Here is a 23,204-nt window from a genome sequence, read left to right as displayed (position 1 = left end):
CCCAGGCGCTAGAGTGGCTCTGGTCATGGAGAACGACGCCCTGAAGGGGCAGAGCATCGCCCCCTTGTGGGCAGAGCGTCGCCCCTGGTGGGCATGCCGGGTGGATCCCGGTCGGGGGCACGCAGGAGTCTGTCTGACTGTCTCTCCCCGTTTCCAGCTTCAGAAAAATACAAAAAAATAAAAAAATTAACATACAGAAGTCAATAGCCTTTCTATATGCCAACAATGAAACATTTGAGAACGAACTCAAAAGAATAATCCCCTTCATGATTGCAACAAAAAAAATAAAATACCTAGGAATAAACATAACAAAGAATGTAAAGGACTTATATAAAAAAAACTATAAACCATTGTTAAAGGAAATCGAAAAAGATATAATAAGATGGAAGAATATTCCTTGTTCTTGGTTAGGAAGAATAAATATAATCAAGATGGCCATATTACCCAAAGCAATATACAAATTTAATGCAATTCCCATCAAAATTCCAATGACATTTTTTAAAGAAATGGAGCAAAAATTCATCAAATTTATATGGAACTATAAAAAACCCCGAATAGCCAAAGCAATCCTAAAGAAAAAAAATGAAGCTGGGGGCATTACAATACCTGACTTCAAACTATATTATAGGGCCACGACAATCAAAACAGCATGGTATTGGCAGAAAAATAGACACTCAGACCAATGGAACAGAATAGAAAACTCAGAAATAAAACCACATATATATAGTCAAATAATTTTTGATAAAGGGGCCAAGAACACACAATGGAGAAAAGAAAGCCTCTTCAATAAATGGTGCTGGGAAAACTGGAAAGCCACATGCAAAAGAATGAAACTGGACTACAGTTTGTCCCCCTGTACTAAAATTAACTCAAAATGGATCAAAGATCTAAACATAAGATCTGAAACAATTAAGTACATAGAAGAAGACATAGGTACTAAACTCATTGACCTGGGTTTTAAAGAGCATTTTATGAATTTGACTCCACAGGCAAGAGAAGTGAAGGCAAAAATTAATGAATGGGACTACATCAGACTAAGAAGTTTTTGCTCAGCAAGAGAAACTGATAACAAAATAAACAGACAGCCAACTAAATGGGAAATGGTATTTTCAAACAACAGCTCAGATAAAGGCCTAATATCCAAAATATACAAAGAACTCATAAAACTCAACAACAAACAAACAAACAATCCAATAAAAAAATGGGAAGAGGACAAGAACAGACATTTCTCCCAGGAAGAAATACAAATGGCCAACAGATATGTGAAAAGATGCTCATCTTCTTTAGTTATTAGAGAAATGCAAATCAAAACTGCAATGAGATACCACCTCACACCTGTTAGATTAGCTATTATTAACAAGACAGGTAATAGCAAATGTTGGAGAGGCTGTGGAGAAAAAGGAACCCTCATACACTGTTGGTGGGAATGTAAAGTAGTACAACCATTATGGAAGAATGTATGGTGGTTCCTCAAAAAACTGAAGATAGAACTACCTTATGACCCAGCAATCCCTCTACTGGGTATATACCCCAAAAACTCAGAAACATTGATGCGTAAAGACACATGCAGCCTCATGTTCATTGCAGCATTGTTCACAGTGGCCAGGACATGGAAACCACCAAAAAGCCCATCAATAGATGACTGGATAAAGAAGATGTGGCACATATACACTATGGAATACTACTCAGCCATAAGAAATGATGACATCGGATCATTTACAGCAAAATGGTGGGATCTTGATAACATTATACGAAGTGAAATAAGTAAATCAGAAAAAAACAGGAACTGCATTATTCCATACGTAGATGGGACATAAAAGTGAGACTAAGAGACATTGATAAGAGTGTGGTGGTTACAGGGGGAGGGGGGAGAGGGAGAGGGAAAGGGGGAGGGGGAGGGGCACAAAGAAAACTAGATAGAAGGTGACAGAGGACAATCTGACTTTGGGTGATGGGTATGCAACATAATTGAATGACAAGATAACCTGGACATGTTATCTTTGAATATATGTATCCTGATTTATTGATGTCACCCCATTAAAAAAATAAAGTTATTTAAAAAAAAAAATAGAGTACAGTATCCTAAGAAAGGTATGTTATCTGAGAAAAGAGAATCCTAGTGATCACTGGAAACTTTCTGAGCCATAAAATAGATATAAAAATTCTAAATAAAGGATTAGGAAACTAAATCCAGCAATGTATTAAAGTACAAAATCTCAAAGATATAAACAGCTGATTGTTCACGGCAGCATTATTCACAGTGGCCAAGACATGAAGACAACTGAAGAGTCCCTCAATGGATGACAGGATAAAGAGTGGTGCATATATACAAAGAAATACTACTCAGCTATAAAAAAGATGAAATACTGCCATTTGTGACAACATGGATGAACTCTGAGAATATCATGCTAAGTGATATAAGTCAGACAGAAAAAGTTAAGAACCATATAATTTCACTCAGATGTGGGACATAAAACTGAAAGTAACAAATGAATAAACAAGACAAAGACTCACAGACACAGACATCAATATGGTGGTTACCAGAGGGAGTAGTGAAAGATAAAGGGAGGTCAAATGCATGGTGACTAAAGGAGACTTGACTTTGGGTGGTGGGCATACAATACAATATACAGATGATGCATCATCACAACTGTGCACTTGAGATGTTCTAACCATTAGTGGGCTCCTGCTGAATGCAAACACATGAGTAACCTAAACATGGAGCAGAAGAACAGCCCAGCTGAGCCCAGCTGTCCCACCCACCAAATCATGAGAAATAATAAATTGCAATTTTAAGCAAAAAAAACAAACCCAAAAAACTTACACTTGAAACTTATATAATTTTATTACCTAATGTCACCCCAATAAATTTAATAAAAATACATTTTTAAATGTGATTTAAACAATAAACTATAAAATCCACATGACCACGTACAGTACACCTCAGAAAAAAATTATGAAAGGTTTCATATCTAACAGATAATGGGGTGAGGGGAGTATCTGACAATAATAGTATAATTTAACAGCCATTTCTGATTATTTATAGTTATTCCCTAAATGTTCTTTAAAAAGAGTATATATACATCAAAGAAATTTAATCTCTTGGTGCTATTACCCACTTAGATTTAATATTACTTCTAGAAGCAGTAGGTGATTTCAAGCCTATCTCTAAATAATATTTCTAAATTTATTATACACACAACATGAAAAACTTCAGAAAGATGCTATGTTCTGGCTTCTTTTTCTGGAAAATTAACTTGTTCCTTCATAATAATATTTTACCCACAATCTTCTAAAAGATGAAGCAAGAGTAAATTCCGTAGGACCTAAGAGCAGTAATGCATTTCCTCCAGTATCGCCCACCTGTCAGACCTTGGCCCCGCCCTGCACACCCTGCCGCACCCAGCTGCGCTTTTCCACAAGTCACACCTTGGTTCAGGAAGGCCCCAGTGCACACACACATGCACAACTTCTGTTCCCCCTCTTCACCTGTTCAAAGGCACTCTCTCTCAACTCTAAAACCAATTTAAAATCCCGTTCTTCATAAATACCACTTAACTGACGGCACAGTAATACATTTCATAGTAACACTTTGTTTGCAAAAGTATTTTAAATATAATTATTTAACAGACAACTATTTTCACAAAAAGTTAACTAGGTACTTATAAAAGCCCTACAAGACTGGCGTTACTTGATCTTGTTTACTGATGAGGCCAGAGGCGGAAAGCAGCTGCACTGCTATCCTGAGGCAGGTGTCCATCCTGCCGAACCCAATACTTGAAGCTAGCTCTCTAACCACAAGGCCAACATGCTCTCCAGCGATCCCAAATGCCATCTCTTGTTTAACATTTCTCTAACTCCTCCATGAATTTTTCTTCTCTTTACTAATGAGTTCAGAGACCAAGGGGTGGATTCAGTCATGTTCTTTCTCGACACACTCCAAAACATGGCGAGGCACAGAGATGGTGCTAGTGTCACAGATTCTACCCACCTCCTTTATCCTACCTTTTCCAAGGGAAGTCTTGGGAGGCATCAGAGAGAAGCATGGAAGACATGACTAGAAGGGGCAGGAGCTAGCATGCTGATCATACATTTTAAAAAAGGAAAGAAGAAATAATAATAACTCTACCTAAGACAACAGTAGCCAACACTTTAACCCTTATTTTTTCCATCTTATCATTCCAGGTATGGAAATTATAAGAAATCCCAAGACCAGGGGATTGAGAATGTGGGTAATAAGAAACAAGAGATCAGAGAGCTAGGTAACCTAGTTGTTAAAACCCTGGGATGTCTGAGGTTTCAGGAATCTTGGGCATAATAAAGGTCCAGTGGCCCTGGCCGGTTGGCTCAGTGGTAGAGCGTTGGCCTGGCGTGCACGAGTCCTGGGTTCGATTCCCGGCCAGGCACACAGGAGAAGCGCCCATCTGCTTCTGCACCCCTCCCCCTCTCCTTCTTCTGTCTCTTTCTTCCCCTCCCGCAGCCAAGGCTCCATTGGAGCAAAGTTGGCCCGGGCACTGGGGACGGCTCTGTGGCCTCTGCCTCAGGCGCTAGAATGGCCCTGGTTGCAACAGAGCAACGCCCCCTGGTGGGTATGCCAGGTGGATCCCGGTCGGGCGCATGCGGGAGTCTGTCTGACTGCCTCCCGTTTCCAACTTTGGAAAAATACAAAAAAAAAAAGGTCCAGTTAGTGACCAGCTTAGGCTTTGAGGGACAGTCCCATCACAGCTAGTTCTCAGCTCCGCTGTGCTGCACACGCAACCTCAGACAACACATAAACACCTGCGCCTGGGGCCCCAATGAAACTGTATAGAAACAAGCTGTGGTGTGCCAATGCCACTCTACTTGGCCCAACCGATGTTCAGTTTGTCACATCTATCAAATATCCATCTTATTTTCAGTCCTACTTTCTGTCTAACTCAGCCAGGAGCAGTTATCAGTCCACGAAGGGCATTTAAGGCAATGACTTACTTGGAGGCACTAGTGGTGAGGACCAGGGCCGCTCCTTCAAGGCAAAAGGCAATCCTGCACAAAGAACTGTCCTGCCCTAATGCCAGCGGCACTCTTGCTGAGAAACAGGACAGCTTACCCTTCCCCATCCCACAAAGCTGCTTAGGTACCAGCGCTGCTTACGTTACCCCAAAGTACAAAATAAGCTAACACGTTCAAGCTGACACTGACCATCACTAGTTCTAACTGCCCTTTCATTAGGCAGGATGCATTCGTGCACTCACGTGCCAACATGCACATGTGCAAACTCAGTCACGCAGATTTCAGGAAAGAAGAAAAATGTCCTCTCCCCTCGGCTGCACTGCCGTCGTTTGAGCATGGAGCACTCCTGACTGCAGAGGCGTGCTAGGTGAAACCCGCTCTGCTGCCCACCGGGCACACTGCGGCTAGACACTTTCCACTGGCTAAGCAGCAAAACGGCGGGCACAAACTTCTCCACTGTCAGCGAGTTGAGTTCCCTCTCCTCCCTCCCTTCTCTTTGCTTTACTTCTCCTGGCCTACAAATAAAGGGTCACACCAGCTAGGCTCTCCATCTTTGGATCGTAGGAAACTTGGCATCTAATGAATCAATGGTCTCTCATAAATTCTATAGCGTATCTCTTAATTCAACTTCAGTTTGAAAAAACTGAGCAGACACAGCCCTACTGCAGCTGTTGGATAGGAAGCATTAAAAGATAAAAATTTGGTTTAAAGTCACTATGGTTAATAAGTGACCCAAGTCTGATTCAACCAGTTTAAAAACCTGGACAGTATCCAATTAAACTAGCGCAGGAAGGAAGCAAAATGAACAGCTCCAGGGGTGGCACAGGGCAGATCAGACAATATCCTGCATTGAGGTAAGGAACAGCTGGTGATCAAGCCAAGAAAGGTAGATAGCACACTCATTACCAGAAAGAAAGTCGAAGTGTTTAGCTACCTTGCTCCCGATCAGATTTCTTTTTATAGCTTTAAGTTTATAGCTTTTAGCTTATTCTTTTTTTTTTTTTTTTTTTTTTTTTTTTACAGAGACAGAGAGTCAAAGAGAGGGACAGACAGGAACAGACAGGAAGAGAGATGAGAAGCATCAATTCTTCGTTGAGTACCTTAGTTGTTCATTGATTGCTTTCTCATATGTGCCTTGATGGGAGGGGGCTACAACAAATTACAACAGAGTGAGTGACCCCTTGCTCAAGCTAGTGACCTTGGGCTTCAAGCCTGCAACCTTTGGGCTCAAGCTAGCAACCATGGGGTAACGTCTATGATCCCATGCTCAAGCCAGTGACCTTGCGCTCTAGCCAGTGACCTCGGGGTTTCGAACCTGGGTCCTCCACATCCCAGTTCAATGCTCTATCCACTGCACCACCGCCTGGTCAGGCAGCTTATTTATTTCATAAATATTTATTGAGCAACTACTCTGGGCCAGGTAGGAGAACTGGGGATGCAGCATTCAACAAGACATAAACAGACCTGGGGGGATGGGAGGAGGTGGAAGAGGGTAAAGGGGAGATCAATGGAAGCGGAAGCAGACCAGACTCAGGGAGGTGAGCACACAATACAGTACACAGATGATGTATTACAGAATTGTGCACCTGCAACTATATAATTTCATTAATCAGTGTCACCTCAATACATTCAATAATTTTAAAAAGATATAAACAGATATTACTCTTCTAGATCTTACATTTCAAAACATTTGCATGTGGAAAGAAGACAGAAAAAAAGCAACAGAAATATAAGGTAAAACGTGGTAAGTGCCATGACAACAAATGGGGTGACGTGCCAGAGTGACCAGCGGCTCCTCAGAACATGGTCAGGAAGGGTCTCTAGGAAGACATCTGAGCTGAGACCCGAACGTTAAAAACGCCACAGCCAACTGAAGGGCTGGAGAGAGTTCGTTCCAAAGAGCAGGAGAGCCCAAGGCAGAACTGGACACCCACGTTCTGAGGAAGGAAGGAAAGCCAGCATGGCCTAGCAGGGAGAGGCAGGGAGAGGCAGGGAGAGGCGGAAGACGGGGCCACGGCCACAGCCACACAGGGACCAGAAGGCCTCCATTACGAGGGTGGATTTAACTGCGTGTAATGGGAGATCCGTACCATTTTTATGTTACAGAGACACCAACCAATCTCCATTCTGAAAAGATCAGTCAGGCCCAGGAGGAGTGTGCCCGGGAGGGTATGACAATGAGCACAGGAGAGCCATTAGGAGGCTGACCAAGTAACCTAGTAACAACACCAGATGACAACACTGAAAACAGGGGAAGAGAGAGATTCCGCCTATGCTTAAAAAACAAAGTCACTCAGCCTGGACCGGACACAGGAGTGAATAAAGGAAAGGGACCCAGGATGGTGTCCTACTCGGGGTCACCCGCGAAGCAGTCTGGGGCTTCAGCTCACTCTGTGGAGCAGGGCCCCAGGGAAGCAGGAGTGAGGGAAAGAGTGGCAAGGCAGGAAGAGGGAGAATGAGCACCAGGTGCATGTTAAGCTACAACAGCTTCAGAAACCACCAACGATCGCTAATCTTGAACCACTTGTTCAGAGACTGCATGAGACCTGCATCTTGGAAGCAGCCCGGCAGGGGGAGGGGATAAAGACTCTATCTGCAGGCTTCCTCCTGGACCCTGTTCCCCTCAAGGCTTCCATCCCTCCCACTCCTGCTGTGACCCAGTGCCTCTGGACCTTCGGACCTTCTACAGGTCCACCTGGCCAGGGTTGAGCGGGGAGGTCTTCCAGCGTCAGTTACTACCCTGCGTGGGGGCTCTGGTCTGTGGAGACAGCAGCAGCTGCCAGGACTTTATGGTCTCAAAGGCAGGGAGCCGGAGGTGACTGGGGGACATGAGCTCTGGCTGGCACATAAACCAGCAGACTTGACTCCTGGTGCATGGGCTTAAGTCACTGTGTGGAGGGTGGGGCCGATCACTGACAGGGAAGACCAGAGAGGAGCAGGTGTTTGGGAGGAAACTAAGGGTTCTGTTCAGACATGTTAGGTCTGACACTAGCCAGCCCTCCAGGGGGGCACAGAGCAAGCGTGGAGACCCGGACCAGGTCTGGGGCAGGTAGGAAGACAGAGTCACAGGCACGCCGTAGACAGTCAGTGGCCCAGAGATGGCGCCGAGAGCAAGAGACCACGGATGTTTTGGAAGGAAGAGGCGGTACGTGGGAAGGGCAGGTGCTTTCTAAATGCGGTAGCCCACGACATCCGGAAAATGAGCAGAAGAAAGGTCAAGCAAAGAAGATGATGGAGGAGTGGACGCTTAAAGAAAGGGAAGCACAAGAGGGCTGAGGCTTGGGGAGCAGTGCGTTCAAGAAAGGAGCGGTCGGCAGGGCAGACAGTCCCTGAGAGCAGACACACGACGAGACCTGACAATGGGGAGGTCATACAATCTTTGTAAGAGGGGGTCGTGGGTTAGTGGGCACAGAAACCTGGAATAGCCTGAGAGGACGATGTATCAGGAGACGGAGGTGCTGAGACAGGACGTGCCACAGCTGGGCTCCTGACCCTGCACAGGGTGACAAGTCCTCCCTGCGGTCCTCGTGCCCGCGTTTGCCCCTCAGCTGTCCAGTGCTCATCACAGGTACTGTGCAGGAACTGCCTACAGATAAGCGATTTCTCTAGGTACTGGAAATTCCATTTTTGGAACACATAAGCTCATCATTGCCCTTGGGTCTCATTTATTTATTTTTTTAACTCTTGAACTTTGCCTTTCACAAATTATACTTTGATGTTATGTCATAGGCCAGCATCAAGGAGAAAACGGAGTAAAGTTAGTGAATATTTTAGATTCTTATCTATTAAAAATTGATTGTTTTACCTCTGACATAAAAAAAGGGACTACCAAATTGTTTATTAATAGCTTATTTTAAGCTCTTGAAAAAAAGAAGAGATAGAGTCTGTGGTGGAGAGAGGCAGAGGAATGGGTGGACATGTGAGGTTAAGGGAAATGTTTCAATGGATACCATCAGGGTATGCCTGTGTGCCAGTGAGAAAGGGACAAACGAGGAGGAGCAGATGACATCAAAAAGAAGATGACTGGCCCTGGCCGGTTGGCTCAGCGGTAGAGCGTCGGCCTGGCGTGCGGGGGACCCGGGTTCGATTCCCGGCCAGGGCACATAGGAGAAGCGCCCATTTGCATCTCCACCCCCCACCCCCCCTCCTTCCTCTCTGTCTCTCTCTTCCCCTCCTGCAGCCAAGGCTCCATTGGAGCAAAGATGGCCCGGGCGCTGGGGATGGCTCCTTGGCCTCTGCCCCAGGCGCTAGAGTGGCTCTGGTCGCGGCAGAGCGACGCCCCGGAGGGGCAGAGCATCGCCCCTGGTGGGCGTGCCGGGTGGATCCCGGTCGGGCGCATGCGGGAGTCTGTCTGACTGTCTCTCCCCGTTTCCAGCTTCAGAAAAAAAAAATACAAAAAAAAAAAAAAAGATGACTGTCACTAAACACATCCAAGCTGGCACTCAAGAGAATGTGTCACATGGCCAAATCACTCACAGTTCACTTTGATAGTTATACTTTTCTAGATAGAGAAAAATTCATGGTAAATTCTAATTATATTCCTGCTTCTCTCTCTTTCTCTCTCTCTCTCTCTCTCTCTCTCTCTCTCTCTCACACACACACACACACACACACACACACACACACACACACACACGCTGATTTTCTTCAAAGAAAAAGAGACCACTTAGCTACATGATCAGATAGCACCATCTAGCGGTTGAAACCTTTAAAGTCAACATATCAAAGTTGGGACCCAAATTCTAACTACCAAGAAGGTATATAGCCCACTTAGTAGTAATTCTAAAGAAAAATGTCTAAACAAAACAACTTACAGAAACCTTTAATACTACATGAAATGTATCAATCACATAAAATCCTAAAATACAATATCTAAAGTACATGCACTGAGCGCTTACCAGGTGCTAGGTGGCATGCTAAGCTTATACATAGACTTGCTCTTTAATCCTCCAAGTCTATAGATAAAATTCCCCATTTTACACCTGACAAAACTGGAAAGTGACACTTAAAAAGCTGGTATGCTGCCCAAGTTTACACAGATAGAAATGATAAAGCTAGGATCTTAACAGAGGTACATGACTTCAAAATCCATACTCAAATATTCAACTCACAATACTGTCTCTTATAAAGCACCCAAATTATTTACAGATTGAGTAGAAGAGTAATCCAGTTTTTGGTTGCAAAAAATCATGAATACTACAAGACAGAACTTCAGAACTTAAAAACCGTTCCACTACCTGGCCGGGCGGTGGTGCAGTGGATGGAGCGTTGGACTGGGATGCCGAGGGCCCAGGTTCGGGACCCTGAGGTCGCCGGCTTGAGCGCGGGCTCATCTGGCTTGAGCAAATAAAAAATGCTCGCCAGCTTGGACCCAGGGTTGCTGGCTCGAGCAAGGGGTTGCTCGGTCTGCTAAGGGCCCGCGGTCAGGGCACATGTGGGAGGGCAATCAATGAACTGGGGTGTCGCAGCGAGGGACTGATGATTGATGCTTCTCATCTCTCTCCGCCGTTCCTGTCTGTCTGTCCCTATCTGTCCCTCTCTCTGACTCTCTCTGTCCCTGTAAATAAATAAAAAATTTTAAAAACCATTAAAAAAAAAAAAACCATTCCACTGCAAACCAAATTTCCTACGAGTGGTTATAGTTAGTTTCTAATGAAGTCAATAGGGCAGCAGGAGACTGATGTTGACGAACCGTACCTCCTTTAAAGGAAGGAGGACAGGCCCTGGCCGGTTGGCTCAGTGGTAGAGCGTCGGCCTGGCGTGCAGGAGTCCCGGGTTCGATTCCCGGCCAGGGCACACAGGAAAAGCGCCCATCTGCTTCTCCACCCCTCCCCCTCTCCTTCCTCTCTGTCTCTCTCTTCCCCTCCCGCAGCAGGGGCTCCATTGGAGCAAAGATGGCCCAGGCGCTGGGGATGGCTCCTTGGCTTCTGCCCCAGGCACTGGAGTGGCTCTGGTCGCGACAGAGCGACGCCCCGGAGGGGCAGAGCATCACCCCCTGGTGGGCAGAGCGTCCGGGTGGATCCCGGTGGGGCGCATGCGGGAGTCTGTCTGACTGTCTCTCTCCGTTTCCAGCTTCAGAAAAATACAAAAAAAAAAAAAAGGAAGGAGGACATGAACCACTTGGGTCATTCAACACGGAATGTGTTCAGACAACTCTCCACATGCTAAATAAAACCAAATGAGAAAATACTGAGGGTTAAAAAAAAGAAAACCACAAGAGGCAAAAGAATGTATCCCAGGAAACACCAGCGGCTCCCTCCTCTTCATCAGCCTTCCTCTCTGCCTCCTTCTCTAAGCAATTCCTCCAGAAGCACCCCTACATCTCTACCATTCTAAGGACTATTGCGCATTCCAACCTCAAAGCTGTTCCATACCTTGTTGCACTTAATCCTTACCATTACCTTACAACAACAACAACAAAAAAGCCCCCAAAATGTTACGTGATTGTTAAACATCCTCTGAAATACTAAGTAGAGGAGATGAGATTCAAACTCAAAATCTGTGGATAGATGCAACTGCAAAAATCCCCAGCCACCTCCCAGATAAAGACTAGGACCCTGTCACTGTTCCCAGGGCAGAGGACAAACTGAAGAAGGTTAACAGGGTAATAAAATCATTGAGAACCCCAAATCTGCAATATCCACAGTGAGAGTTTTACTGAAATCTAAATTATTCCATCTATCAATTAACTTGTGAAATATCAGCAAATACAGAAGAAAAATACATCCTGAATATTTATAGAGAAATAGGAAACAAATACAGAATTATTTAACCTCATGCAGCAAGAGGGGAGAACATTTCTAGTCTCAAAGGCCCTTTGTGGCTGGGATATAAAATGAAATATATTCTCAGAATACTTCTATAGATACAACACAATGAATGAGAGTTAATTCACAAGAACCTATTTAACTCGCCCTGGCCGGTTGGCTCAGTGGTAGAGCGTCGGCCTAGCATGCAGGAGCCCCGGGTTCGATTCCTGGCCAGGACACACAGGAGAAGCGCCCATCTGCTTCTCCACCCCTCACCTTCTCCTTCCTCTCTGTCACTCTCTTCCCCTCCCGCAGCCAAGGCTCCATTGGAGCAAAGTTGGCCCGGGCGCTGAGGATGGCTCTGTGGCCTCTGCCTCAGGTGCTAGAATGGCTCTGGTTGCAACAGAGCAACGCCCCAGATGGGCAGAGCATCGCCCCCTGGTGGGCATGCCAGGGTGGATCCCAGTCGGGCGCATGTGGGAGTCTGACTGCCTCCCCGTTTCCAACCCCAGAAAAATACAAAAAAATAAAATAAAATAAAAAACCTATTTAACCATAATCTAGCTAATAGCAGCTTTATAAATATTCAATAAATATGTATTCAGAGCCTAATAAATGCCAGAGATTGTTCTAAGAGCTGAAGACACAAAACAAAAGTCAGACAAAACCCTGAAGCTTGTATTTCTACAGAAGATAAATGAATAACGTATAAATAAAAAAATTAATAAATGAATAAGGTAACTTCAAAGAGGAATAAATGCCAAGAGAAAATGCAAAAGGCTGCTGTGATGGAGGGAACATGGGATGCGACTTCAGACTGGGTGGTCAGAGGGGGCTTACTGAGGACGTGACACATGGGAAGGGGTCTGAAGAACAAAGAGACATCAGAAAACAGGAAACAAAAGCTTTTCCTACAGGAAGTTATAAAATAAAGTTGTATGAGAACTGTATTCAGACACACAAGGAAGGACTCTGCCCACATCTTTGAATGTGCCGGAGGGCGGAGGCCACCATGCAACGACTCCAAGATGACCGTGGCCCCTTCACAGCTGAAGAGTCCAGGGACAAGGAGCTGCTCTGAGCATCTCCAGAGACAAAGTGGATGTGCTTTTCCATGGAACTCCAACCAAAAACAAAAAATCATCAAGGGTGTCTTACTGGAGAGAGTGAGTCATCCAGCGAAGATGAATTTGAAACAGAAATGGAAGCTGAATTAAACCCCGCAATATGGAGGGACAAATTTTCCCACAATGGAGGACAGATTATCCTCCCTGGAAACAGGGTCTTTCTCAGGAAATGGGAAAGTTGGAACAGCTCTGACAAACTACTATGATGATATGTATGTTGATTCTGATTCTGAGGATGAAGACAAAGTAGCACAGGTGACAAGAAAAAGAAGGAAGGACACGGGATTCCAATAAATGATGAGTTACTCTACGATCCTGAAAAAGATAACAGCGGTCAGACCTGGGTTGGTGCACAAAGAGGCTACCATGTGTGGAAGACAGAGGCCATGTCCACAACAAGAGCCTGTTCCAAACAGTGGTGCCGCCTTGAATTGCCCTGACTGCATGACCACACCATGTCTTGACGATCAAAGGTGTGAATCATATAAAACTCAATATAGAGCAATGTTTGTGATGAGTTATTCTGTCAACAAAAAGAGGGTTCTAAGATACAAAACCCAAAAAAACAGGAAGAAGAGCGAGCATAGGAAGATGAAGGCTCCCTGGCCTGCGGTGGCGCAATGGATAAAGCATAAACCTGGAACACTGAGGTCACCAGTTCAAAGCCCTGGGCTTGCCCAGTCAAGGCACACACAACAAGCAATCAAGGAATAACTAAAGTAAAGCAACTATGAGTTGATACTTCTCACTCCCTCCCCCTCTGTAAAATCAATAAGTGAAATATTTAAAAAATTTTAAAAGATGAGGTCTAGCCACAAAGATGCTGCCGAGACAGAAGAGGAAGAAATCTGTCAGCCAGTTCTATGCCCCGAGTGTCCACTGAAGAGGCAGTCTACAAGGGAGAAGTCTTTCACTTTTTAAAATGTTTTAGCAAGCCATTCCTAAACAGCTAGGCTGGCATTTAATTAATTGCCCAATACTTATAGAAGGCAACACTGGATAGTTATTTTCCTCCTGCCTATGCAGACCATGTGACATTTTGAGTGGGAGTCTGAGGAAGCAGAGTTTCATTCTTTTTGGAAGAGAATGGTTACCCAACTTCATCCCTCCCCCTTCTTCAAATAAATCTCCCCCAGGTCTGCTGGGACTGACTATTCATTCTCCTTTTGATGGAATATGGAAACTTGGGAGCATTTGATTTATTAAACCTCTTTAGAATTGAAATGTTCTGGATTTTAAGATAAAAAATAAAAATAAATAATAATGAGTGAATAAATAATAAATAAATAAATAAATAAATAAATAAATAGCAAGGAAGGCCAGTGTGGTTTAAACGTAGTAAAAATCAATAAGGTTTAAGATAAAGTTGATTTGTAAGGCTAAAACCCAGTTTTATTTCTTTACTATAATTTCACTATTTCTGCTTATATTATTTTCTATTTATATTATTTTCAATAAAGTTTAATATTCTCTTAGGTATTTTACACTATTATGTCTATTTATTTCTGGCAGAGAGTCTCCAAACCACTCATTCACACGAGATGCCCTCACCTTCTGTTGGGTTCTTCCTAGAGCTGCGTATACCCTGCTCTAAAATGCTGAGGGGCAAACCGCTCACTGATCTCGCAGTGCTCTTCATTCAAAATAAAGCATCTAATGCACCTGACTCAAATGAAATGACTCAATGTTATGACTCGAAGCAAATAAACAAGACAGTTATGTTGTTTATCTCTTAGTTGATCTCGCTCCTCTCCGCCAGGAAACTCAGAGGGAATTCTAGGGCAGTAACTGAAGAGCTCTTCCCAGCCACACACCAGTGTGGTCCAGAGGAAGAGGCAAAAACAACAGTTAATGAACTTTCAACAGGCACAGGAATTTCTAAAGATGTTTTATGGATGTTCTGAAAATGATTTCATAACTGTGGGAAATCTAAAGTTGGTTTTCTTCTAAGACAGAATGGTTAAACTCACAAAGTTCTACGACAAAACATCTCTGTGCCTAAAATACCACAATTAGGCTATTAAACTGTTAACTATACTTGATTGTAACATATTTTATACCCTTACTTCCCATTTTGGGGTGCTGATATATTATAGCTAAAGTATTATTTTATGTTTTATATTAAAATATATTAATAAAAAATTATGCCCAGAATTAAAAATAAAAACAGCTAGAGACTAAAATGTTGGTTTTTCACCTTTGACTCAATTATGACAGTAAAGAAATATAATAATCAAAAGCAAAGTATGGACCTTGTTTGGATCCTGGTTTTTAAAAAACACAATTTAAAGACATTTAGGTAAAAACTGGGAAAATCTTGCCTGACCTGTGGTGGTGCAGTGGATAAAGTGTCAAACTGGAAACGCTGAGGTTGCTGGTTCAAAACCCTGGGCTTGCCTGGTCAAGGCACATATGGGAGTTGATGCTTCCTGCTCTTCCCCCCTTCTCTCTCTCTCTCTCTCTCTCTCTCTCTCTCTCTCTCCCCTCTCTATAATGAATAAATAAAATCTCTAAAAAAAAAAAAAAACAAAACTGGGAAAATCTAAATGTAGCCTGCATATCAAGTTACAGAATTACTAATTTTCATAAGTGAAAGCTGTTGTGTTTGGTAAAAGAACATCCTTATTTTTAGGAGAAGCATCCTGAGTTAGGGACTAGTTGTCATATGTCTGCAACTCACTTTTAAATAAATCAGCAAAAAAAAGATAAGTACACAATTGCGCGTGTATATGTTTGTGTATAGGAAGAGATAAATAAAGCAATTATTAAGAACTTTTGAATCTAATGTAAAGTACAGTATAGGGAATATAGTCAATAATATTGTAAAGACTATGCATTGGTGCCAGGTGGGTATTTGAAAAATTAGGAGGAATCCTTTGTCCAGTATATGATTGTCTAACCACTGTGCCATACCCTGAAACTAATACAAAGAAATATTGAATATGAACTGTAATTAAAAAATAAAATTTAAAAAAAAAATTTTGAGTCCAGAGGAGATATAGGGGAATTCAACTATTCTTCCAGCTTTAACACAGATGTGAAATTTTTAAAAATACAAATGTCCTTTTCCACCTCTAAGTTACAGAGAAACCTTTCTATAATTTTTTATTAACTGCGTAGTTTGACCCTTCCCATTGAGATTTTTAATTCTTCTAGAGTTTATTCTGTATATGTGAGATACAGATCATTTTATTTTCCTCCATAAAAATTCCCAGCTTTCTCTACACAACCTGAACAATTTGTCCTTTCCCCACTGATCTGTGAATGATTTTTGGTTACACTGAAAGAGCCAAGAATAAGAAGGGGAAAAGGAATAAGAAAAGTAGGGAAAACAGTGAGGGGGAAAAGAAAAAAGGGTGCATATAAGGGGAACACTGGAGCTTAGCTGAGGAGGGGCTAAGAATAAACCAAGCTATTATCAAATTCTATATTTACTAAAGTATATAAGAAATCATTGGAAAAAAGTAACTGAACAACCTGTTTAAAATACACATAAATATATTCCCTCAAAGCTATTCAGGAAAGATGTAATTTATCTCGTACATATTATCACTAAGAGAAAGTCTGCAGAAATTACACCATCTCCGACCAGCCAGTAAGCTGGATTACGTTGTTCTGAGCATTTACTATCCTTTGGACAGAAGAGAAAGGATGGCAGAGCAGAGACATTACAAGCTCCCTGAAGCATCTTTTCTACAAACTTTCAGATTCTATGGGGATGTTTAAAGGTGGCTTTGAAACCTGTTTCTTTAATATAGCACCTAGATCAGATTTTAAAATATTAACTTATAGAATTCATAACTCTTCATCCCCTTACTGACAGCAAGTCAGAAAATGTCCATGTTCTCTGTAAAAACACACCTTTTGTTTTCAGCCAGGGTGGCTCCCTCGTCCTTCAGCTGCTGGCTTCTCTCCACACAGCCTCCCAGGAGACTTTCTCTCCTGCGCTTCAGGGTGTGAGGCCAGCTCCCGTCGTCTCCCTCTGCTACGTCCTTCTCGTCTGCAGCCTCTGCCTCGAACTGCTGGGAAGTGACCTTTGAGACCTTCTCCCCAATTTTCCTCTTCCATCCGAAGGAAGCCATTCTGAAAAGTGACAAAAAAACAGCTATAAATTTCAAACCTGGCCCTGTACAGAAAAGTATTCCAGCCAGGTGAAGAAAGAGTAACAATCAGACTATCACCACTGTGTAATCCTAATTAAACAGGGGCTCCAGGAAATAATCACCAAAGGCTACCAACATCGAGAAAGACAACTGGAGTCCTGGCCACATAGTTTGGTTGGTTACAGCATGATCCCGAAGCGCAGAGGTTGCCAGTTCGATCCCTGCTCAAGGCATATACAGGAGTGGATTGATGTTCCCATCTCTCTCTCTCTGTCTCCCTTCCTCTCTCGCTAAAATAAAATAAAAAATAAAAAAAGACAACTGGCTGTCAGGCATCTCCTGATGGAAGTGGCACGCCACCCATCATGTAGTCTTGCCAAAAATTAATCCTGAATCCGATCAAGCCTCTAGCTTATAAAAAATATAGAATCCAGAGCATGCAAAAAATCATGACAGAGATGCAGACAGAAAAAAGAAAACAGAAAGTAAAGAAAAACAAAACTGGTTTCTTCAAGGAGAGCAAGATGGGAGGTAACACCTTGATTAAGAGAGGTCGGGCTATTAAAAAGCTGTGGTACATATACACAATGGAATACTATGGGGCCATGAAAAAGAAGGAAATATTACTTTTTGCAACAACATGGATGGACCTGGAAACTATTATGTTAAGTGAAATAAGCCAGACAGAGAAAGAAAAATATATGACCTCACTCATCTGAGGAATCCGATGAACAATATGAACTGAGAAGCGGAATAGAGACAGAGGTGGGATCAAAGGATCCAGAAGGAAAGGGAACAGAGGGAAAGGGGGTGATAGGGTGATAGGATGGGATGAGAGCAGAAAAGCAAATCCTGGAGGGAAGGGGGGAGGGCGTTACGGGGAGGGGTACAGGGGGAGATAGAATGGGGAACACAGGGGAGGGGAGGATGTATTCGGGGGGACACTAGAATCTATGTAAACACAATAATTAATAATAATAAAAAGAAAGGCCTGGCTAGGGAGGTTAGTTGCTTAGAGTGGTGTCCAGATACACCAAGGTTGCAGGTTCGATCCCTGGTCAGGGCACATATGATTCCTTATAGTTTTCTCTCTTTTCACACTTGTTTGAAATATTCCATAATAAAAAGTTTTTAAAAGATTCACACTTGGCAAATTCACAGTATTGGGTGAATCAAAAAGATAACAAATGTTCATTTGTTTTGTAAATCTGCAATGATATAAAAATATAAGCAATAAAAAAAGAATAAAAGAATAATTGATGGAACAAAGTTAAAGGAAACCCTGAAAGAATTCAACAAAGATTTACTGAGAGAATAGATTTAGTGAGGGATCTACTAATTACATAGATGGGCTTAAAAACAGAGAAACTGCCCTGGCTGGGTAGCTCAGTTGGTTAGTGTCCGTCGTACTGATATGCCAAGGTTATGGGTTCAATTCGTGGGTCAGAGAACACATAAAAATCAACCAATGAATGCATGAATGAATGGAATAAATGATTGATGTTCTCCCCCCCGCCCCCTAAAATCAATAAATTAAAAAAAAAATTTTTTTTAAACACTGAGAAATCCTTGGAATTTTTTTTTTTGTGTGTGTGTGTATTTTTCTGAAGCTGGAAATGGGGAGAGACAGACAGACTCCCGCATGCGCCCCACCAGGATCCACCCAGCACGCCCACCAGGGGGCAACGCTATGCCCATCCGGGGCATCGCTCTGTTGCGACCAGAGCCACTCTAGCGCCTGGGGCAGAGGCCAAGTAGCCATCCCCAGCGCCCGGGCCATCTTTGCTCCAATGGGGCCTCGGCTGCAGGAGGGGAAGAGAGAGAGAGAGGAAGGAGAGAGGGAGGGGTGGAGAAGCAGATAGGCCCTTCTCCTGTGTGCCCTGGCCGGGAATCGAACCCGGGACTTCTGCACGCCAGGCCAACGCTCTACCACTGAGCCAACCGGCCAGGGCCTCCTTGGAATTTTTGTATAAAATTTTATATGCCTGTGTGCACCCTTTTAGGAGTCTATGACCCCCAAGGAGATTATGATCAACCAACTGATCAACTTGAGGGATAGGAAAAGCAATGAACCAGAGGTCTTCATAAAACTATCAAAAAATGGGCATTCCTGGCCGGTTGGCTCAGCGGTAGAGCGTCGGCCTAGCGTGCGGAGGACCCGGGTTCGATTCCCGGCCAGGGCACACAGGAGAAGCGCCCATTTGCTTCTCCACCCCTCCGCCACGCTTTCCTCTCTGTCTCTCTCTTCCCCTCCCGCAGCCAAGGCTCCATTGGAGCAAAGATGGCCCGGGCGCTGGGGATGGCTCCTTGGCCTCTGCCTCAGGCGCTACAGTGGCTCTGGTCGCAACATGGCGACGCCCAGGATGGGCAGAGCATCGCCCCCTGGTGGGCAGAGCGTCGCCCCTGGTGGGCGTGCCGGGTGGATCCCGGTCGGGCGCATGCGGGAGTCTGTCTGACTGTCTCTCCCCGTTTCCAGCTTCATAAAAATGAAAAAAAAAAAAAAAAATGGGCATTGTGGGAATAAGGGAGAGAGAAAAATGAAATAGAAAGTTCTAGCAGATATGAAGGTCTCCACCACTAATGCACATGGCTGCAGTGAAGTATAAATAACCACTAGAAGAAAGGGGACAGACGAAGTGAGGGCAGCTGTGAGGCTATCCATATGGAAAAGCCCAGATAACAGCAGCACTTGGAGGGGTAAAAAACCATGGGCTATGTGCCTAAGTTCTTAATGAATATGTGTGCCAACAAATTACAGCAGTCAAGGAATGTACAGGCCAATAAGGGTGAACCAGATGATAGATGATTGCCAAAGGAGCAGGAATTTCTAGACAAGCCTAGAGAAGCGACGGGTTACAAACTATATTAGGGAATTAGGGAAATGCCAGACTCTCTCCCCAAACCCATTAGGAGAGAATGAGATACCTATATTTGAAAATGACTACAAGTAAGTTAGGGGAAAAACCAAGTAATGGTTGAAAATGGAAGTGTGGCTACTATGGGACAGAAGCTCAAAGGCACAGAGTGAGGACAATGTGAGTGTGAATCATTAGGAAAGTCTCACAAGATAGTAGGATAATTCAAAATAAGAAAGAAGTCTTATACTTATGACTGTCCCTAAAGGTGACAAGAATGAGGATGATTTAGTTTTCTGATTTCAAGTTTCCAAATGGAACTTTGTAAGGCACTCTATTAATGGGTGGGAATCCTGTACACTATAACTCACTGGTCAGGTCTGTAGGTTATTGCCAGCAGGGGTTAGGGTGGGAGGAAAGGAAAAAAAAGGACAGAGAGACCCACGCATCCAACCCAAACCATTGTTATAAATGCTGAAGGCAGGTATAGATCAAGGCCCCACACCGTGGTTCTCAACCACATATGTGTAAAGGCCACACACCAGGCTGCTGCAGGTGTTTCTGCCATTCTCCTCCATAAATCCTTTAAGATCATCTAGAGACCAGAGGTTGTGGAGGTCAAGACACAATGAGGTTTTAGGAGTATAAAAGACCTGATGACCCCTATCAATTGACAAGTTTAACCCTGAAGAGAGGGACTAGAACACATTCCTCTCACACAAGAGCTAATATTGAATGAAAAGTATAGGGAAGTTCAGGGGTAAAGGAAAAAGAAAATGACAAATCTCAGACTCCCAAGCTTCACATTTTTTCAGAGAAATTGAAGGCTTGTCGTCTGTTCCACGTAAAGGGAAAAGAAATGGATCTGAGACATGACATTAGAAAAGGTCTGAAATAGTCACTGTGAAGGATAGGAAAAGCAACCATAAGAGATAAGTCAAGATACCAAACAGCATCCAGGAGCACTGAGGTTAACAAGCACCAATCTCTTACCAAAACCATTAGTAAAGTATATTTTTTCTTCAAGATTGTTTGGAGACCACAAGTCTTACAATACAGAAATGCTATAAGGGAGTCAACAAAGGATGCTAGGATGTCAAAGAAGAAACCCTTCCGCCCTGAGTGAATTTTGAAGAATAAAAATTAAGCTTAAAAGAAGAGTGAGTCCTGTAACATATACAATCCACTTTCCGCCTTAGAACTGATTCAAGTATCTTAAACAGTACGAGTTTATTGTTCTTCTAAGGCTATCTGAGCATTAAAGTAAAACCTGTTAGAAAGGAGGCTTTTTGAATCTGTCGTTAGATGCACAAGACACCAACACCCTAACCTTTCCATTTTGCACCAGGATTTTTTTTAATCATACGGATAAATCATCATCAAAGGCGTTTCATGTTAAACTCATAAAACTACGCATTCGTTTCACGCAGAATTATATTTGATGCCATGAAAATTCTCAACAGCGACGTTGTAGTCTAAATTCTTTCGCTGCAGCACCCGGCGGGCCCTTGGCCCACTGCTCCCCGCGCCGGGGGAAGGTCAAGGCCGACCACGCCGCTCAGCAGGCCGCAGCCGCCGCCCTGCGCCGCGGCGAGCGAGGGCCCGACCCCGACCTGCTCGTCCCCGGCCACCAACCTTCGTGCGCCGGCTTCGTCGTTGCCCCGCTGGAGCCCAGCGCCAAGCCTGCTCTTCCTCAGGTTCCCCGCACGCAACCCGGAGCCCCAGCTTCCAGAAGGCCACGCCCCCGGCCCCGTGTTTACATTCCGCTTGCCCTTTGCCCACCGGAAGCGGATATCCTCCTGCCTGACTTCCGACCTGCCTCAGTGCAGCGGCTCCCAAGATAAGGTGCGGACGAACTCGTGGCGTCCAAACCGTCCAGAGAAAACCGCTGTGAAGAGAAGCTTCGCAAAGCCTTTCGCATCCTCCCATTCCTTCCCCCAGACCACAAATCCCAGAAGCCACTGCGGCCGACCCGTGACCCCGTGACCCTCTGGAATTTGTAGTCCGAGCCAGACTGAGCCAGCCGGGCTTAGGGCGCCCTCTAGCAGCAGGAAGGAGTGTTGAGTGCGCAGGCACCAGCGGGGAGTGAGCGCGCACAACTGCGGCTGCGCGGCTCAAGTGCTCTGAGAAAGAAGCCCTAGGGGCGCTACCCAGCCTCTCTGCAGGTTCTGCGGCCGAGACTCTGGGGAAGCGATTTATGGGACTGCATTGCATAAAGATAGAGCCCTGCTTTAAAAGAATTGGCACTGCCTGACCAGGCGGTGGCGCAGTGGATAGAGCATAGGACTGGGAAGCGGAGGACCCAGGTTCGAAACCTCAGGGATGCCAGCTTGAATGCAGGCTCATCTGGTTTGATGGCAAGGCTCACCAGCTTGAGCCCAAGGTTGCTGGCTTGAGCAAGGGGTCACTCACTCTGCTGTAGCCCTCTGGTCAAGGCACATACGAGAAAGCAATCAATGAACAACTAAGGTGCTGCAATGAAGAGTTGATGCTTCTCATCTCTCTCCCTTCCTGTCTGTCCCTATCTGTCCCTCTCTCTATCCCTGCAGAAAAGGGGGTCAGGGGCGCTGTGGGCTTCAGGTCGGAAAACACGTTGGACGTGGGAGGAAGGGTTACGGTGTGAAAAAACTGTGGTTCATGTCCTGAAAATAAGTAAATGGAAAATCACACAGGGCAGTGTTTAGGAGTTGTCACTGTAGGTTGTCACCACGTCGGGCTTCCTCTGGTCACCAGGCTGGGGGGACTGGCCCGGTCCATCCGCATCCGCCACCGCCACCAGGTGTGACCACGGAAACATCTCCCGACGTCGCCCAGCGTCCCTGGAAGAGAGCCACTGATGCTGCATCTGCACAGATCCTCCGACCCCCGAGCCCCTTTCAAAGTCACAACTGTTGTCTCAGTGGGTCAAAGTGCTGCACGCCCCTCCCCCCCTCCCCCGCGCCCATCGGGTTAGTCACTCAAAAAGGGCACAGAGGAAGCAGTAAAAACTATTTATTTTTTTAATTAAATTTTTGTGTGTGTGTTACAGAGAGGGACAGACAGAAAGGGAAAGATGAGAAGCATCAATTCTTCATTGTGGCACCTTAGTTGTTCATTGACTGCTTTATCATATGTGCCTTGAGGGGGGGGGTACAGCAGACCAAGTGACCCCCTTGCTCAAGCCACCGACCTTGGGCTCAAGCTGGTGAGCCTTGCTCAAACCAGATGAGCCCCAGCTCAAGATGGCGATCTTGGAGTTTTGATCCTGGGTCCTCTGTGTCCCAGTCCGATGCTCTATCCACTGTGCCACTGCCTGGTCAGGCTAAAAATAAATTTACTAAGGTGAGTAAAAATTATTAAAATGACCCTTGAGTATCTTTTTCCCCCCCACTGATTAAGAGA

At 44.5% G+C, this 23,204-nt stretch overlaps 1 protein-coding gene and 1 pseudogene across 2 annotated transcripts in view; one reads left to right on the top strand and one right to left on the bottom strand.

Annotated features, from left to right (window-relative positions):
- The window catches only part of TTC33 (tetratricopeptide repeat domain 33), a 40,145-nt gene extending 18,391 nt beyond the window's left edge, over positions 1-21,754 (bottom strand). The window contains exons 1-2 of one of the 2 annotated variants that reach the window (XM_066378612.1): positions 21,639-21,754; positions 16,727-16,948 (exon numbers count right to left, since the gene is read on the bottom strand). In XM_066378612.1, coding sequence (XP_066234709.1) covers positions 16,727-16,947 — 221 coding nt within the window. In that variant the 5' untranslated portion in view covers position 16,948; positions 21,639-21,754. Of the gene's footprint in view, positions 1-16,726; positions 16,949-21,458; positions 21,603-21,638 lie in introns of those variants that run through there. The other variant, XM_066378606.1, reaches the window with a different exon arrangement.
- On the top strand, positions 12,751-13,810 carry LOC136389074 (E2F-associated phosphoprotein-like; annotated as a pseudogene).
- Positions 21,755-23,204: the final 1,450 nt, after the last annotated feature.

The sequence above is a fragment of the Saccopteryx leptura genome, chromosome 1 (assembly GCF_036850995.1).
Source record: "Saccopteryx leptura isolate mSacLep1 chromosome 1, mSacLep1_pri_phased_curated, whole genome shotgun sequence".
NCBI lineage: Eukaryota > Metazoa > Chordata > Mammalia > Chiroptera > Emballonuridae > Saccopteryx > Saccopteryx leptura.
The sequence above is the reverse complement of the archived record's forward strand: the minus strand, read 5'-3'. Positions and strand labels throughout refer to the sequence as shown.